This window comes from Myxocyprinus asiaticus, chromosome 16 (assembly GCF_019703515.2).
Source record: "Myxocyprinus asiaticus isolate MX2 ecotype Aquarium Trade chromosome 16, UBuf_Myxa_2, whole genome shotgun sequence".
In the NCBI taxonomy this organism is placed as follows: domain Eukaryota; kingdom Metazoa; phylum Chordata; class Actinopteri; order Cypriniformes; family Catostomidae; genus Myxocyprinus; species Myxocyprinus asiaticus.
Window position 1 is genome coordinate 35,580,378 of NC_059359.1, and position 20,075 is coordinate 35,600,452.

At 39.5% G+C, this 20,075-nt stretch overlaps 1 protein-coding gene across 1 annotated transcript in view; it reads right to left on the reverse strand.

Annotated features, from left to right (window-relative positions):
• The window catches only part of snrka (SNF related kinase a), a 66,583-nt gene that overhangs the window by 14,832 nt on the left and 31,676 nt on the right, over positions 1-20,075 (reverse strand). The window contains exon 3 of the mRNA XM_051721340.1: positions 8,268-8,409. Coding sequence (XP_051577300.1) covers positions 8,268-8,409 — 142 coding nt within the window. The remainder of the gene's footprint in view (positions 1-8,267; positions 8,410-20,075) is intronic.

Here is a 20,075-nt window from a genome sequence, read left to right on the forward strand (position 1 = left end):
GCACAGAGATCTTTTTACTGCATGTTGAGAGTAAACGTTTGCTTTGACTCGTTCTCTGTGTGTACAAATATGCAACCCATTTGTCATTGACTAATGTCTCTTTTAATAATCATTCTGTTCTTTACATTCAGGTGTTGATCAAAAACAAAACAAAAATAAAAATGTAATTCCAATCACATGAACACGGATGAGATAAAGAAGCCATGTGACTTCACTCTCGTTAATTTGCACTAACCAATATGCGACCCTCGCCGAACTGCTGCTATTCTTAAAGACACAGTACCGTTTTAACACGTTCTACCAATCAATTTTAATACTTGTAAATAGTACACATTATGCATGTAATTAATAAAAAAAATCTATATGCAATATATGCAATTTCAAGACATCTTGTTTATTAAAGGAATACATGGAATTTGTACATTTTTAAAAAGTCAAAATCTGACAAATAATGAAAAACTAATGATAAAATAAAATTTGTAAAATTAATATTTTCACAGTGTACAAAGTTAAAAGGTGCCTTTATAAAATTTACAGCATTAGCTGAGAGAATTTCTTTCATATTTAAGCAAAATGGAAATTAAAACTGAAATATACCCAAATGAATTGGAATCAAATCAAAATCAAACCGGGAAATCACTATCCATACCTAGTCCTCCCTTAAATGCTATAGAAATAACCAAAAGGGTCAGGGAAATCAGTCCAGAGAAACCTATAATTCCATGTAACAGTTTGCTGATTAATTCATAGTTCACATTTACTATGCTACACTGTAAAAGCGAGTATGTTTGTGCAGCAGATGCAACACTATAATGATGTCAAAATGAGCCAGACCAAGCACAAAGAGAAAGAATAAATCAGGGGGTAAAAAGCACAGGACGAAAAAAGGAAAAAAAAGAGAAAAGGAACAAACAAAATATCTAATGGAGTGTGCTGCAGTTTTTCATGCATCACTCGCTCACATCTGAACATGCTGAGAGAGCCACATGATGACAAAAATTACCATTTTTATTAAACTCCCAGACAATAACAACATTTTTATTGTGTTAAAAATGAATTTGGGGACTATGAAATGCAAAGACCCGAGAAGTATTAACACACAAACTAAATTCATCTAGCAAGATACAAACCCCCCCCCCCCCCCAAAAAAAAACAAAGCATTAAAAAATGTAAATCTAGGGCAAACTATCAAATTCAGAAAGCTAGAGCCTAAGTGTCACGTGATACTGCCCAAGTCCAACAAAAATCGCGAATTAAAATAACAGAGATGCAAAGAGAATGTCATTGAAATGCTTGAGCCGATCAAACCCGTGATAAAAGCGAGACCCAGGAGCTGTTGTACTATAGTTTGCTTTGCTGACTACAGGAGATTCAGCTTGGACTCCCACAGAAAGTTCAATCACATGCCGACAGCAAATTGGCACAATAATCTCCACATGAGCGTTTCCTCAGCTTGCCATGCAAACCTTATTAACGTGTAGAAAATGTTCGCTTTATAAGTCTAACAGGTACAGGTTGTATAGTCACCCTGCTTAACAACACATACAAACAAATAGTAATACAGTCTTACGATATTACAGTGTCTCAACCAGCACTAAGTAGTAGTATCTCGTAGTGTGTGCTTGGTTTTACGCGTGCGGTGTAAAACAGGTTTTATTTTTTCAATAAAGCAGGGCACAGGCAGCTAGCTAAAGTAAGCCAGTCTGAATTTACTAGGACTGGGTAAAAATATTGCATTTCTGATGCATAACGATCTTTGTTTGTACGATATCCATTCTTAAAAACCCTGTGAAGTCAAAATGAAAGTTTTGCTGCTTTTAGTCCATATCTATTAGCTTTAGGGTCATCTATATGCCAGTGTACTTTTAAAGGTTGACCAAATTCTACCATTTCCAGAAGATATAAGCATTTCAATTCTGCAGTCCTGCTCTTCCAGCTAGAAAGACAGAATCAAATCATGACGTCAAACTGTACTAGAGAAACTTTGTCCAATCAAATGCATTCTAGAAAGAGAAGGCAACCACCTCATTAATCTACTCACCGCACATGGCTGTGTTTTCACCTGCGCTGATGATTCCTCCGCAGAGCACTTCAAAGAGAGCACAATCCATGATGTGGGGTATTTCCAAACAGAATGTCCAACAGTAATCACTGTTGAAGTGAGTTGTGACTGATCGTCATCACCTTTTCAGCCCCCTGAAGCCCTCAGAGTGGAGGATAATTGTCTTTGAAGGGAATAGGGCATAGGGACTGTCACTTCTGATTGGACATGCTCGCAGGAGTTAGACGCAATGAAAGTGTCTGGAGTTTTTATTTAATGCAGCCGTTTTTCAGAGTTTTCTTGGGATGTACATCACGAGAGTACATTTTCTTTGCTCTTTCTATTTAGTGTAGTGTGATTCAAAACATTGATATGTTGTAATGTTTTATTCGCTTGTTCCTGATTCATCTTCATGACTTGCACAATAGCTCCTGCCTCATCATTAGTGAAGTCGGCGATGCATTGGTTTTGTTTGTAACGGGGTCAGTTTGATAATTATTCGAATCTCAAGTCAGTGTAAAAGCGGCCGAACTAGGTTGAGATCGCTCAAGTTTCTGTACAGTTTCACTCTCTAACAGCAGCACGGTGGACAGAGGAATATGTGTGTGTCTGTATGACAGCGCTTATTGGCTATTTAAAAAAAAACAAGTCCCACCCCAACTTTATGTTTCAGTAGGAAATGTCTCTTTTAATACCCTTTATGTTCTCTACTGTCAGTTGTTGATTACACACAACAAAAAAGAAAAATCAAATCCCACATAGCACAGATGCGCTAAAGAAATGCATCCTCTCTCGTTAAAATGCGCCCACTTGCTGATGCCGGTAGTCTTAAAGGAGACAGTACTGATTTAGCATGTGTTCTACGTATCAAAGTACATACAGTACTTGTACATAGTACAAATATGCATGTAAATAATACAAATGTAACAAAAAATATATATGCTATGTAATAAATGCAATTTCAAGACATTTATTTATGGAATGCACTGAATTTGAAAATTTTTCAATAGCTAAAATGTGACCAATGTGATGAAAAACTGATGGAAATATAATATGTAAAATAATATTTTTGAATTATACCTAAATGGTTAGAAGGTCCCCTGTATAATTAACTGCATTAGCTGAGAGAGAATTTCTTTCATATTAAGTAAAATGAACATTGTAACCGAAATATACCCATACGAATCGATATTGAATCAAATATTGAATTAATAATTTAATAATAATAATTAATAATTTTCTTTATTCATCACACATTATACATTTGCACATATACAGTGAAATTCTTCTTTTTCACATATCCCAGCTAGGCTGGGGTCAGAGTGCAGGGTCAGCCATGATACGGCGCCCCTGGAGCAGATAGGGTCAAGGGCCTTGCTCAAGGGCCCAACAGTGGCATCTTGGCAGTGCTGGGGCTTGAACCCCCGACCTTCTGATCAGTAACCCAGAGCCTTAACCGCTGAGCTACCACTGCCCCTCTGATTGAAATCTGTATCAATACCCAGCCCTAGAATTTACACTTACACAGCTTTGAATGCTCAACACCTTTGTAATAGGTTACAATGTGTCAGCTTTTCAAAGACAAAACCTAAAATACCTTTCATTCCAACTGTCTTTAGCATTTATCAATAAGCAACTTGATCTTTACGCACATATGCACTGAAATATTTGGCACTGGTCAAACAGGTTTTTGTCTGTACTAAACTGGCCCAACTGTTCATCTCATTTCCAACAGAGCATTGTGTCATACTCTTAACAGCCCAACAATGGCGTCCCGCAGAGAACCGATGTCAAGACCAAACACATTTCCTTACCCCACCTCTCAGTTTCCACACTGTTTTCCTTAAAAGTGATAATGACAGGATGATGTCTGCAGCTTTTTCACAATACATTTTTTACTTTTTTGTAAGTGCTTGAAAATCTTTTTGTACTTGAAATGATGACAAATAAAGACTGCAGTCAGGCAAGGTTATTTCTGTAAATATCACTGCCAATAAGCAGGCTTGGACAGACCTCGTCATGAAGTGAGTGTAAGTTGAGTTATATAGCCAATATTTTCCAGCCTTTGACAATATTCATACAGTATATCTCAATATGTATGTATTTGCTCTGTAATCACATTATTTTAACCAAACAGCTATTGTTGCCAAACTGATTAAAATCCTTAGATTTAACAGAAAGTAAAAATCTATTTAAAAATAATTAAGAATTTGTTTCCACACTGTTTGTATACTAAATGAAGTACACTATATTGCCAAAAGTATTCGCTCATCTGCCTTTAGACGCATATGAACTTAAGTGACATCCCATTCTTAATCCATAGGGTTTAATATGACGTCGGCCCACCCTTTGCAGCTATAACAGCTTCAACTCTTCTGGGAAGGCTTTCCACAAGGTTTAGGAGTGTGTTTATGGGAATTTTTGACCATTCTTCCAGAAGCGCATTTGTGAGGTCAGACACTAATGTTGGACGAGAAGGGCTGGCTCGCAGTCTTCACTCTAATTCATCCCAAAGGTGCTCTATCAGGTTGAGGTCAGGATTCTGTGCAGGCCAGTCAAGTTCTTCCACACCAAACTCGCTCATCCATGTCTTTATGGACCTTGCTTTGTGCACTGGTGCGCAGTCATGTTGGAACAGGAAGGGGCCATCCCCAAACTGTTCCCACAAAGTTGGGAGCATGGAATTGTCCAAAATCTCTTGGTATGCTGAAGCATTCAGAGTTCCTTTCACTGGAACTAAGGGGCCAAGCCCAGCTCCTGAAAAACAACCCCACACCATAATCCCCCTCCACCAAACTTCACAGTTGGCACAATGCAGTCGGACAAGTACCATTCTCCTGGCAACCGCCAAACCCAGACTCGTCCATCAGATTGCCAGATGGAGAAGCGTGATTCGTCACTCCAGAGAACGCGTCTCCACTGCTCTAGAGTCCAGTGGCGGCGTGCTTTACACCACTGCATCCGACGCTTTGCATTGCACTTGGTGATGTATGGCTTGGATGCAGCTGCTCGGCCATGGAAACCCATTCCATGAAGCTCTCTACGCACTGTTCTTGAGCTAATCTGAAGGCCACATGAACTTTGGAGGTCTGTAGCGACTGACTCTGCAGAAAGTTGGCGACCTCTGCGCACTATGCGCCTCAGCATCCGCTGACCCCTCTCTGTCATTTTACGTGGCCTACCACTTCGTGGCGGAGTTGCTGTCATTCCCAATCGCTTCCACTTTGTTATAATACCACTGACAGTTGACTGTGGAATATTTAGTAGCGAGGAAATTTCACGACTGGACTTGTTGCACAGGTGGCATCCTATCACAGTACCACGCTGGAATTCACTGAGCTCCTGAGAGCGGCCCATTCTTTCACAAATGTTTGTAGAAGCAGTCTGCATGCCTAGGTGCTTCATTTTATACACCTGTGGCCATGGAAGTGATTGGAACACCTGAATTAAATTATTTGGATGGGTGAGCGAATACTTTTGGCAATATAGTGTATAATTACTTCAAAAAAATATATAATTAATTTCCATTTATATGCACCCATACAACTATACATAGCTATAAATAGCAATATTTACCAACATATATTTTTACTAAAACATTCATTTATATAAAATGCTGCACTGAAACTTGTATGGCCATTCCTGAGTAATGATGTAATCAAATCGTTAAAGTTTTGAATCAATTAACTAAAACAGACAGTTAAAATTGATCAAACCATCTCCAATGCCATTTTTGCAACTGGAGTTTAAATTAAGGATATTAAAACATCTGCCTTAAGGCTCTTATACTTGCAAGAAGGAAGGATCTCAAAAACAGTCTAATTGCGTAGGGAACTTAACGGCCAAATAAAAGCAAATTAATATCACTACAATATTCACAATGTTGCTTAATTTTATATTGGCAGCAAAATCTTGAATATTCAATATATCACCAAGCCCTAGCTGGAAAAAAATAGCTATAGCTAGAGAGACCGTTCAAAAGGATGTCTCCAAGATAAATTTCTGCTCAAATGGTGGCAGGGAATGCAAATCCAAATAACCATTTTAGACCAGATTGTAGAGTGTCCACCAGCTGGAGGTGCGCATATGTGTGTCTGTTCTACGTAGATTCTTGTGAACAGGCTTTCTATTTAAGCTATGATATAAGCAGTCTAATTTTAGCTGTTGGCAGTAGTTCTGAAAGATGTTAACACTAAACATGTGTGCTGACAAAGCCATGAAGAACTTGGAAACAAACACACACACTGGACTGACATGCAAGAGACAGCTAGTGTGAGACAAATGATAGTTTTGAGCGAAGGGAGGGAAATAGGGTGAGTGAATGAGAGAAAGGTTAGATCTAGCTTCGATAAAGATGCCTGGAGCTTATTGGTTACATAACCTTACCGTTTCACACATTGCGATCAGTTTGTCGCAAACTCTGACCCTGGGTCAACCAATTACAAGCGTTCCATAAGACCAAACCTGTCACAATTATTGCCGTGTTATTTTTTGTGCATGTTAAATTCCAATCTTAAACTGCCATCCAAACAAGGGAATTTTTTTTTTCTCCCCAATTTTGGAATGTCCAATTACTAGGTCCTCATGGTGGTGCAGTTACTCACCTCAATCTGGGTGGCAGAGGACAAGTCTCAGTTGCCTCCGCTTCTGAGACAGTCAATCTGTGCATCTTATCATGTGGCTCGCTGTGCATGACACCACGGAGACTCACAGCATGTGGAGGCTCATGCTACCCTCCACGATCCAAGCACAATTTACCATGCGCCCCACTGAGACTTGATGGCAAACCTGAAATCGAAACTTTATGTGCATTTTGGCTTTTTGCCTTAACCCGGCAGTTGGGAGTAAACTAAAGTACTGCGTAACACGACAAACCTCCATTTACCAGTACACATGTCAAGATCAAGCTGTGATATGTGCTTCTTTCACTCTCAACCAAGGAATGAAATTAACTGCTGTACTTTTTGAACCATGGCAGGTAATTTAGCTCCCTTTCCTGCCGACCTCTATGTTTCGGACACCATTCGCACTTGTATTTAGCACTGCCCACTTGTAATCGGATCTCCCAGGTCTGAACAGGGCAAGAGTAATTTGATGAGATGTTGTTGCTTAGACACTAAGATGCATGCTTGAAGGAACACATATGATTATATTTTGAAGAACAGATGAAAGAAAATTGGCCAGTGAACATGTCTGATTTGCTGTTTGTTGAGATGTTCAATGGTGCTCTGTCGCTAAATAGTACAGCGGGAGCACTTCTTAAAGAACGCGCATATAATGGGGGCCTGGGTAGCTCAGCGAGTATTGCCACTGTCTACCACCCCGAGTCGCGAGCTCGAATCCAGGGTGTGCTGAATGTCTCCTAAGCAACCAATTTGGCCCGGTTGCTAGAGAGGGTAGAGTCACATGGGGTAACCTCCTTGTGGTTATGATTATTGCTTCTCGCTCTCAATGGGGCGCGTGGTAAATTGTGCGTGGATCACGGCGAGTAGCATGAGCCTCCACATGCGGAGTCTCCGCGGTGTCATGTACGACGAGCCACGTGATAAGATGCACGGATTGACGGTCTCAGAAGTGGAGGCAACTGAGTCTTGTCCTCGGCACCCGGATTGAGGTGAGTAACTGTGCCACCACGAGGACCTACTAAGTAGTGGGAATTGGGCATACAAAATTGGGAGAAAAGGGGATAAAAAAATATATATATTTTTAAAAAAAGAACACGCATATAACCAGTTTTCTTTCTTTTCTATGTTATTGGTACATTGTGAACATTTAGAAGTATACTAGAAGTAGATGACCACAAAGCTAATAGATACTACAAGCAGCAAAACTTTAATTTTGATTTCACAGGACTTTAAGTTTACACTGTAACTGACGTAAACAAAATTACATTGTTAGCCAAAATTATCCATATGACAATTAACCGCCAACAAAAATTTCATAATCATGACAGTCCTACAGAAGCCCTTTTCAAACTTGTCATGGAAGGAAAAAAGTAAAGCCCGACAGATGCCCAGATCGAGGGAAGGTCACTGCGGTAGCTTTTTAACATCCACCTGTCCATATTACTGCATCTGCCTCTCAAGATAATGAATGTTCAGAGAAAGGATCCATTAAGCTATTGTGTCTCTATAGCCCAAGGGGAAAAACTGTTGACATGCAAGCTGCAGAAAATTCCACAGATGGTCCAACTAGGGCTGAAGCAGAGGTTAAGGCGATGACTTACTCTTTGCAGGCGTTGGAGACGTGGGTAGGTACAGTGTATTTGCAGTCCATGATCATAGTGAGTGTCTCGCTGTCGTTGGCCTCCTGGAAGGGAGGCTGACCACATACCAGCATGAAGAGGATGACTCCTAGACTCCAGATATCTGCAAAGAAGGTTAAAATGTAATCAGCTTTTCCAGAGAGAGTTTCATTCATTAGAATTGTGAGGGAAAAAACTATGCCATCAGAACGACATTTATTGTCTCCGGTATAAAACAAACTAACGTAGTGCACATCACACATTTTTGCAGATGACACCTTAAACCTGGTCAATGATAAGTGTGAATGAGTCAATGCGAGACCTTTGTTTGTTGATATTTAAACCTACATTGACTAGCACAGTTTGGCAGAGAGTAACATCTGGGACAACATTCGCATAAGAGCTTGCTCCATTTATGATCAGTATTGATTTCTGCTTCTAAATGAGTCGGTCTGAAAAGTGTTTCCTTGTTCCTGTGAATCTCTGTATGGTTAATTGTTGATATTAAAACAATTCAAAAGTCAACTGCTTTTGAATTGGCAATTTCAAGCAAATAATGTAACAGTACTCTACAAAAGGCAAAACACAGTAACTGCACATTTTGTCAAAACTGAATTATGACAGAAGAAGTCTCAGACTATGATGGCCTTGTGACAGACATGGTTGGCTCAGCCATCTTTAGACCCTGTTTCCACCTGGTATTAAAGGATTAGTTCCCAGATGTTTATGTCTTTCTTTCTTCAGCAGAACCGAAATCAAGATCTTTATAATCACATTTTAGCTCTGTTAGTCCATAAAATGAAAGTGAATAGGTGCCATGAGGCTGCTGGCTGTATGACGGTCCAAAAGGTATATTTAGTCAGCATAAAATTAATCCACATGACTCCAGTCGATCAATTAATGTCTTCTGAAGCAAATAGGTTTGTGTAAGAAACAAATTGATAATTAAAATGTTATAAACTTTAAATCGTTGCTTCCGCCCACCGCAGTATTGCTTTTGAAATGACCTAACTCTCGCGTGACGCTTGTTCCTCTGTTGTAAACAAAGCGCGCGCGCTTCCGACTTCTTGCGTGAACGTGCCATCACGCATTTGTCACGCAACAGCTCTGTGATGGGTCGACTGGTAGCATAAAGCATTTTTTTAAAAGTTAATAAAGTTTTAATTATCGATTTATTTTTTACACAAATCTATCGATTTGCTTCAGAAGACATTCATTGATCAACTGGATTCGTGTTGACTACTTTTATGCTTCCTAAATATGCCTTTTGGACCGTCAAACAGCCAGCAGCATCTGGACATACTGAGCTGAAATGTGCTTATAAAAATCTTAATTTTGGTTATGCTGAAGAAGGAAAGACATACACATCTGGGATGGCTTAAAGATGAGTAAATCATGAGATAATTATCATTTTTGGGTGAACTAATCCTTTAAGATGCGTTTCAGGTGATAATCACATGTGGTCAGCCCAAAATGCAGGTCTAAACGGGGTCTAAAAACGTTTTGTGATCGGATCACAAAAACCAAATACGAATGTGGTCAAAAATGCATGTGACCAGATCGCATTTGAGGTGTAAACGCTAATCCGGCACGTCCTGGCAGCAGTGAAGCGCCACCCCTCATCTTTCAATCAACCGCTGCTCTTAAACAAGAGTTTAAACTTTACAGTTTATGAGCAGCTTTAAAAGGAAATAACCGTCCGATCGGGAAATTTTAAAAAGCGGATACATACACAATCACGAGAGCTTCACGGATCTTCTTTAGTGTGTCTGACATAAACACAGATGACAGGCATGAACACCTGAAGCTTCTTTAATACACATAATCCACTGAATTAACAGATAATTCTGCTTGACATGTTGCGTTTGTGCTTAGATTAAATTTCAACAGCACCTGGGAGAAACAGTGTGGCTTTTTTTTTTTTTTTTTGCGCATTGTCTTTTATGACATTGTTGCGATTTAATATCATGCAGTAACATAGTGACAGTGATTAATGTATATCGTCATGAAACAGACCCTCCCCTCCAAATCTGAACACAAGTGGTCACAGGAGATGCATTTAAGTGAACAGTGATGTGTCTCGTCTAACCACATGTGATCAGATCACGCGAGATTAATCTTTATACCAGGTGAAAACAGTCATAGATTCACAGAAAATGAAGTGAGTTGCATATGGCTAAACAATCAAAAAACTTTGAAGCCATTTTTCTGTTTCAGTGTTGTAGTAACTGTGTTTTGGCTTTGTAGGGCAGTATTCTCAATTTCTAATTTATCTCTACTTTCAGATTTCACTCTTTGTTGTTTGTCAATGGAACTAAACAGCTTCTGGTGGTCCGTTTAATAAAAAAAGCATTTCCCGTGGTTTGGAGGAACTATGCTGCTTTTATACTTTACACAGAAGCGTTGCTAAGTCCGATTCATTTTAGCAAATCGATTCATTAATCCAGTTTAAAAATAAAAAAATGCCTAATCTCACTAAAATTATGTGACTGTGGCAACATTTATAAATGATATTTTGTGGTTCATTACACATATAGCTGCAGTTTCAAGGTGAAATGTCCAGTGAGAGGCACTAAAAGCAAGTTTAATGTTCTCCCAAAAAATGGAGTTTTAAATGAATGCAACCTGCCTCCCTAACCTAGACCTTTAACATAAACCTAACCAATAGTGTCATAAAAAGAAAATGTGAGATTCTATTTTTTCAATTTTGAAATGAACAAAACCAACGTCCCTAACCTAAACCCAACACCTAAACCTAACTGATAATATCAAAAGCAAATGTGAGATGAAAAACGCAATAGCTGAAGCAGCCAGGTCTTTTCATGGCGTTTCTTTGACACTTGGGGCTCACATGTCAACTTGCGTGTTTTGCTGGTCTTGAACCCCAGCCTTCCAGGTTCAAAGCCAAATGCTATATCAGTAGTCATGCTTGAGTAAGCTTGTAATATATATATATATATATATATATATATATATATATATATATATATATATATATATATACACACACACACACACACATACATATACACACACACCCGGTCAAAAGTTTTGAAACACTTGACTGAAATGTTTCTCATGATCTTCAAATTCTTTTGATCTGAAGGCATATGCTTAAATGTTTGAAATTAGTTTTGTAGACAAAAATATAGTTGTGCCACCATATTAATTTTTTTCATTATAAAACTAAAATTTTATTAAAAAAAAAATTGATGTTTTTAAAACTGATGACTTGGACCAAATAATAAAGAAAAGCAGCCAATAAGTGCCCAACATAGATGGGAACTCCTTCAATACTGTTTAAAAAGCATCCCAGGGTGATACCTCAAGAAGTTGGTTGAGAAAATGTCAAGAGTACATGTCTGCAAATTCTAGGCAAAGGGTGACTACTTTGAAGATGCTAAAATATAACACAGTTCTGATTTATTTTGGATTTTGTTTAGTCACAACATAATTCCTATAGTTCCATTTATGTTATTCCATAGTTCTGATGACTTTACTATTATTCTAAAATGTGAAAATAAAATTATAATAAAGAATGAGTGTTTCAAAACTTTTGACCGGTAGTGTATATTATGTAATGCAATCGTTATATAGATTGTCTTTCAAATCATGCATTCAAGTAAGTGTATCAATGCAACAGGATTGTACTATAAGAAAAAATATTTCTTTTCAATATTTATCTATTTTTTTATTCAATTTGAATTATTTGTTTAAAAGTCTTGTTGCTGTTTTTGTGTTGTTGTACACTGGAAGCTCCTGTCACCAAGACAAATTCCTTGTATGTGTAAGCATACTTGGCAATAAAGCTCATTCTGATTCTGTGTGAGGAACAGAGCAAAAAAAGTGTTTATGAACTGTTAATCTGCTGTTTCACTCATGATTTGTGTGAAAGTAAATCAAAATCATTGCTGTTGAAGCGCTTGTGTTTATTTCACCAGAAAACTGCAACGATATGTAAAACGAGGCACGTAAAAGTGATTTTGCAAAAATGTAGTTACAGTAATGTTTTTACAATGAGACCAGGTAAAAAGAAATTAAAAAAATGCATATTTTGAACAATGAATAACCGAGTAAAACAGAATGTGGTTGTCTAGAGACACGATTTAAAGGCTGAATTTCCATTGAAATTGACACAGCGTCTGAAAAAATGCATTGTTACTGCACGAGACTGAAAAAAACAGTGACACATGACACAATGGTCAAAGATGTCTACCTAGCACATGCTTATATAGAAAATAAGGAAGTGTTCGGAGTGAAAGGCCCCCCAGAGGTGTAGGTCTTTGGTGGTTTTGTCTTGACTATGCCTTGGCTTGCTCTAACAACCGTCTCACTGCATAAGCATTAGGCACGCAAGCACGCACATATAACATAATTGAATGAAAAACGCTGTGGTACCACTGGTATTATGAACCTTGAGTCTGTGGTAGTACTATGGCACCGGTATAGGCTAATGTGCAACACAAAGTTAACATAGAACCGTCAATTGAAGCGTTTCTTTTCTTGTTTTACCTTTTTTTTTTCCTGTGAATCAGATCTAGCTAAATCTTTTGACTTTATCATTTTATGCATATTAGTAACAGCCAGATATATTCTTTGCAATAAACAAATCGCTATAATACCCTGCTGATTTTGCTCGTCAAAATTGACAATGTCGGTTGAGTGAATTTGTTTTTTTTTATATATAGTTTCTTAGCCCTGTTGACAGCCCTTATTAAAGTAGCTGTTTATCACTGTATTTTCACGATTAGGTTCTGTATATAGTGTCAAATGTTGTTTATTTTTCCAACATTGTTAACAACATCGCTAGGCTAACAATAGTGTTACCAATATTGATAATGTTAATTATTACCAATAATAATAATTCTTTCCTTCTTCCCCCCGCATTGTTCCCATTCGATTTGTTTGCGAATCAGACATTACACAGTGTAAAATCAGCCTTGCGAAGGCAGGAAGAGGGGAGAAAATCAATTCAGATGTTTAGGTGTGTAAAACATTTCATAATTACAAAAAACACCCATGCTGCAGCTTTAAAAGTAGATTACTCCATTGATTACAAGGACATAGCAGTTTTCTCTGTAAACATCCAGAACAAATAAGTGGGTAAGGAGTTTCTCACTGACTTCTGTGCTCTGGTGGTAATAGCAGTAAAAGTGAGCAGAATTTGAGAGAAGTAGACATGCCCATTAGCAAACATTTAATCAATTTAGCTGTGTGGGTGGCCCACAGGCTGAGCAAAATTGGTTTGTCACAGCCAAAAACTGCCCCATGAGCCTGCCAGTCAAAACACATGTGAGGTAATTAACAAGAGCTATGGAATGCTCAATAAACAGCTAAATAAATAAATAAATAAAAAACTGTAAGTACAAAAATTAAGCAAAACTTTCCAATAGCCCCTCTGTCTCCGGGGATGTCACCACAACTCCAGCAACAGTTCGGAGTAGGGCTGGGTGATATGACTGAAATCTTGCATTACAGTATTTTACATCATGGTAACAGTGTACCTCACAATAGTCATTTTTTTTGATAATCTTAGTTGCTTAAACTTCAAGAATATTCTGGGTTCCACAAAAACTAATTTGGACTTTTCCTTCTTTAAACAAAAGGGACAAATCTGAGTAACAGTAGCTGCGCTTCCACTGTCGGACCAAATGAGGGCATGCTAGAGCATACCAGGGCCAGTTGCATTCCCACTGCCACTACCAGGGCTTCATCGTGCCTCCTCGCCGATTACCCTTGGCTAAAGAAAGCCAACTGGGGATTAAGGCAGGGTCAATGTCAACGGCGGAGTTTAGCTGAGTCAGGTCTGACGGTTCTGGTGCTCAGTAGCGTCGGCCAGAAGGCAACAGTTCAAAAAGGTGGTGGCCTGGGTGAGTGGGGACCAGAGTGATTTTACCAGCCATTTTCCTCACTCTGGAAGTGTACAGTTCTTGAAATGAGGGCAAGGGGCAACCAATAATCCACTCAGCAGTCCAAACTGTCCTTTATAGTCTTCTGATGTCCGATTTCATAGCTGAACCAAACCAGACAGTTATTGAAGTGCAGAGGACAGACTCAATAACTGCTGAGTAAAACTGGATTAGCAGCACCTGTGGCAGGTTGAACTTCCTTAACTGATGAAGGAAGTACAACCTCTGCTGGGCCTTTTTCACAATGGAGTCAATGTGGGTCTCCCACTTCAGGTCCTGTGAGATGGTAGTGCCCAGGAACCTGAATGACCCCACTGCTGCCACAGTGCTGTTTAAAATGGTGAGTGGGGTCAATGTTGGCGTGTTCCTCCTAAAGTCCACAATCATCACCACTGTTTTGAGAGTGTTGAGCTCCAGGATGTTATTAATGCACCTGTGAGCCAGCCATTCATCCTCCCTTCTGTATGCAGACTCATCATCATCTTGCAAACTTCAGGAGCTTGACTGGGTGTCCTTGGTATTTCAGTCATTGGTATACAGTGAGAAGAGTAGTGGGAAGAGCACACATCCCTTGGGGGCACCAGTGCTGATCGTACATGTGCTGGAAGTGAATTTTCCCAGTCTTACTAGCTGCTGCCTGTGCGTCAGAAAGCTGGTGATACAATGACAGATGTGGGAACAGAGAGCTGGGTTAATTTATTCCATAGGAGAGCTATGAAGGAAGTACAACCTCTGCTGGGCCTTTTTCACAATGGAGTCAATGTGGGTCTCCCACTTCAGGTCCTGTGAGATGGCAGTGCCCAGGAGCCTAAATGACTCCGCTGCTGCCACAGTGCTGTTTAGAATGGTGAGCGGGGTCAGTGTTGGAGTGTTCCGCCTAAAGTCCACAATCATCTCCACTGTTTTGAGCGTGTTGAGCTCCAGGTTGTTATGACTACACTAGTGAGTCAGAGAAGGGAGAACCTCCCTTCTGTATGCAGACTCATCATCATCTTGGATGAGGCCAATGACAGTAGTGTCATCTGCAAACTTCAAGAGCTTGACAGAGGAGTCCTTGGCGGGGCAGGGACTGTGTTGGCCACCAGGGGAAGTGGTGGCTCAGCGGTAAAGGCTCTGGGTTACTGATCAGAAGGTCGGGGGTTCAAGCCCCAGCACTGCCAAGATGTCACTGTTGGGCCCTTAAGCAAGGCCCTTGACCCTATCTGCTCCAGGGGTGCCGTATCATGGCTGACCCTGCACTCTGACCCCAGCTTAGCTGGGATATGTGAAAACAAATAAATTGCACTGTGTATATGTATAATGTGTAACCAGAAATAAAGTCTTCTATTCTATACAGATAGATGTGGGAACATTTATTCCATAGGAGAGCTGGGATGATGGTGTTGAAAGCCAAACTGAAGTCCACAAAAAGGATCATGCATATGTCCCTGGTCTGTCCAGACCTGTTTGCTCGATAAGCAAATTGAAGAGGAAAGGGTTCAGTGATGTCCTTAAGGGTGGGTTTTATGGCAATGCTGTGGGGCTACTGGCCCAATGGTGGGAATGCCTTGTGGCTCGAGGTCTGAGGTTATTGGTTACCGGCTGATAGCCCTGGCTCACACTGGCCCGATGGTGGAAAAGTGGCTAGTGAGGCCTTTACAAATGGAAGTAGATGGGGCCAAACCATAAATGTTAAAAGACTCAAGTTTCAAAAGTATATCTACAAGATGTAAACAACATGCGTGTTAACCAGAACGAGAGCGGAGGGTTGAGTGGTGATAATGCCACCTGATCGAAGAGCGCAGAAGAATTGTTTGGGATACAAAGAAAAACCAACAGGTAACCTCAGGAGAAATACAGGCTGCTCTGGAAAAAGACGGTGTGGTTGTTTCAAGGAGCACAATACTTGTTGACCCCTCTCCAAACATAGCACTTACGGTTGTGACCATAAAGCTCTATTTTGGTCTCGTCACTCCAAATTACAGTGTGCCAGAAGATGTGAGGCGTGTCAAGGTGTTGTCGGGCATATTGTAACCGGGCTTTTTTGTGGCATTGGCTTCTTTCTGGCAACTCGATCATGCAGCTAATTTTTGTTCAAATATCGTCATATTGTGCTCCTTGAAACAACCACACCGTCTTTTTCCAGAGCAGCCTGTATTTCTCCTGAGGTTACCTGTGGGTTTTTCTTTGTATCCTGAACAATTTCTTCTGGCAGTTGTAGCTGAAATCTTTCTTGGTCTACCTGACCTTGGCTTGGTATCAAGAGATCCCCAAATGTTCCACTTCTTAAGTGATTGAACAGTACTGACTGGCATTTTCAAGGCATTGGATATCTTTTTATATCCTTTTCCATCTTTATAAAGTTCCATTACCATTTTCTGCTCCCCATGGCTCAGTATCTAGCCTGCTCAGTGCATCCACGTGACAGCTAACAAACTCATTGATTATTTATACACAGACACTAATTGCAATTTAAAAAACCACAGGTGTGGGAAATTAACCTTTAATTGCCGTTTAAACCTGTGTGTGTCACCTTGTGTGTCTGTAACAAGGCCAAACATTCAAGGGTATGTAAACTTGTGATCAGGGCCATTTGGGTGATTTCTGTTACCATTATGATTTAAAAAGGAGCCAAACAACTATGTGATAATAAATGGCTTCATATGATCACTATCCTTAAATAAAAGACCATAATCAGTCATATTTTCAAAATCAATGCCAAAATGTCACAATTTCTGCCAGGGTATGCAAACTTTTGAGCACAACTGTATAAAGAGTGCATGCATAATACATGATCTTTTGACACATATAAAGTCCAGGTTCACTTTATGCTGCTTTAAAAATATCAAGGAAAAACAAAGGGGGCACATGCTATTTACTATGCTTTTCTGGGTCGGTTGTGTCACTCAGATCAAGTTTAAATCTAAAAGCGTGAATTTGTGCATATGTGAGTTTCTGCGCCACCACACGTTTTATCACTTGTAGAGGCATGTTTGATGACTTGTTTAAAGTAAATAAAGGTAATTTAAAACTGAAAAAAGGTGTTCAATGGCATGTGCACTACAGAGAAATATTTGACTGATTACAAATGATAACGAAGGTCTGGTAGACCTGATTATCTAACAGCCGTTATAAACCATTACAAAATAAACAGCGAGACTTACAATCATATAATTTCAGATGTGTGTGTTACCAAGCATTTGATAATTTAACAAATGTCAGCCTATAGACTAGCCTCTATTTCACCCAAAGGGGCACCTCAGCCCATGTGGGCAAAGGGGCAGTTGCTCAGGCCACTGAACTCTATCCCCCTCCTCCCTTCTGTGTAGGTGCCAGGAAACAAGTACACTACAGAAAAATTTCATGTCGGAGCGGGAATTGAGCGAACCTTTTTTTTTACCGGTGAGCGTGAGCGGTATTTGAGCGGAGCGTGAAAGGTATTTGAGCGGAGCGTTAGCTTGGGCCATGAACGGTTGACAGAGCGTATGCGCATGAAGTGGGTTATTGAGAGAAGTGGCACACCACTCTGCTCACATGCTCTGGTGTTAATATGATTTTAGTGTAATAAAATTGCTTATTAAACATTTCTGTGTAAATTTATATCCAATTTTACAACTTTGTTGCCATTACAACGTAACACTGTACACCCTAAAACAACCATAAGATTTAAACAACTTTACAGCTCAAACAACTCAAATGTTTTACAGAAGAATTAATGTGTGCTTTTATAAAATTATAAGCTTTACATTTCTACCTTTAAACCCTCCAAAAACTGTCCATAGTCACTTCAGTTGTAAGTGCCTCACTCTGACCTTGATTTTTGCTTTTTCTTTTATGAAAAGGAGAAACGGATAACTTTATCTGGTGATCAACATTTTGTCACAAATACAATTGATTGTTGTCTGAATTTTCCTTTAAATACGTACAAAATGAATGACATCATCTCTCTCTCTCTCTCTCTCTCTCTCTCTCTCTCTCTCTCTCTCTCTATATATATACACACACACACACACACACACACACACACACACACACACACACACACACACACACACACAGGTGGCCAAAATTTTGGAATAATGTACAGATTTAGCAGTTTCACAAGGAAATTGGTACTTAATTCACCAAAGTGGCATTCAACTGATCATTAATTATAGTCAGGATATTACTGATGTAAAAAACAGCACCATCACTATTTGAAAAAGTAATTTTTGATCAAATCTAGACACGCCCCATTTCCAGCAGCCATCACTCCAACACCTTATCCTTGAGTAATCATGCTAAATTGCTAATTTGGTACTAGAAAAATCACATGGCATTATATCAGCTGAAAGCTATTTGGTTTGTTAAATGAAGCTTAACATTGTCTTTGTGTTTGTTTTTGAGTTGACACAGTATGCAATAGACTGGCATGTCTTAAGGTCAATATTAGGTCAAAAATGGCAAAAAAGAAAAAAAGTTCTCTAGAAACTCGTCAGTCAATCATTGTTTTGAGGAATGAAGGCTATACAATGCTTGAAATTGCAAAAAAGATTTCATAAGGTGTTCACTACAGCTATACAGTGCATGTGTGTGTGTGTGTGTAGACACACACACCAGTTAGTTACAGTCCTTTTCTGCTTGGTGTAGGATTTGTTAAAGGGATAGTTCACCCAAAAATGAAAATTCTCTCATCATTTACTCACCTTGATATCATCCCAGATATGTGTGAGTCAAATCAAATAAAGACAGCATAAAAGTAATCACTTCTAAAGACAGATTTAACCACTGGAATCTTATGGATTACTTTTATGCTGCCTTAATATGATTTTTGGAGCTTGAAAGGTCTGGTCACCATTCACTTGAATTGTATGGACCTACAGAGCTGAGATATTCTTCTAAAAATCTTCTTTTGTGTTCAGCAGAAGAAAAAAAGTCATACACATCTGGAATGGCATGAGTAAATAAAATAACGTTTTGCGGCGGGCCCACCGGAAAAAGTTCTCACTATGGCCAGTCCGCCCCTGCTGACACCTTTCTACCGTTGCACAATATATACTATCATACCGCCCAGCCCTAGTTTGCAGTGGCAAAAAGCAAACCACTTTAACAGGCCTATTTTAAGCAATTGACAACACATTTGAGAAAATGGAAGATGTATGATTTCTTGCTCTAGCTCGCACGGATGGCGGAGGTGCATTTCTTGGAGGTAATGAGAGATGATTTAACTGATAATGGCCCCTCGGAGAGCTCCAATCTGCTGGAGTGTGCAGCAGTACACCTGAGGCACTGAGCAGACACGGTTATGCACTGTGCCAGTGGCTCTGGACCGTTTCCATTCCTGCTGGGACTGTTCCACTGTAATGACCTGTACATCCACGAGCAGCAAGTTCTTCTCTGACAACTGATTGACATAATTCTGGCCCAGAGAGGTCATTGTATGGCCACAGTTGCTACAGTCTGTTAAACTATGCCATTCATGCCAGGGTAAACACACAGCATGCTCAACAGTATTCTAGACAATGCCAGAGCTTAAGAGTTTTACTTATTCATTTCATGATTATTATGATCACATTTCATTACTTATCTTAAGTCAAGTGGGTGGTTCATTGGCTAATTAGCCGCTGCATTCAGAACATACATTATATCAGTGTGTTCTCTGGGAATCTAACCCATGGCACTGGCATTGCTAGATCCATTTGAGCAACAGGAAATATGTGAAAGGGCATTTATATACTTGATGGCTTCCTTTAGTCATGGAGCAACACAAGATTGATCACAAGTAGCATGTTATAATGATCTTAATCAGGCTATTGATGTATTCACATAGACATGCCTCCACTGACTTTGTTTGAGAAAAGAAATTGTGACATTGAAATTTATCAATATAATACTGACATCGTAACAATATGAAGACATCCAG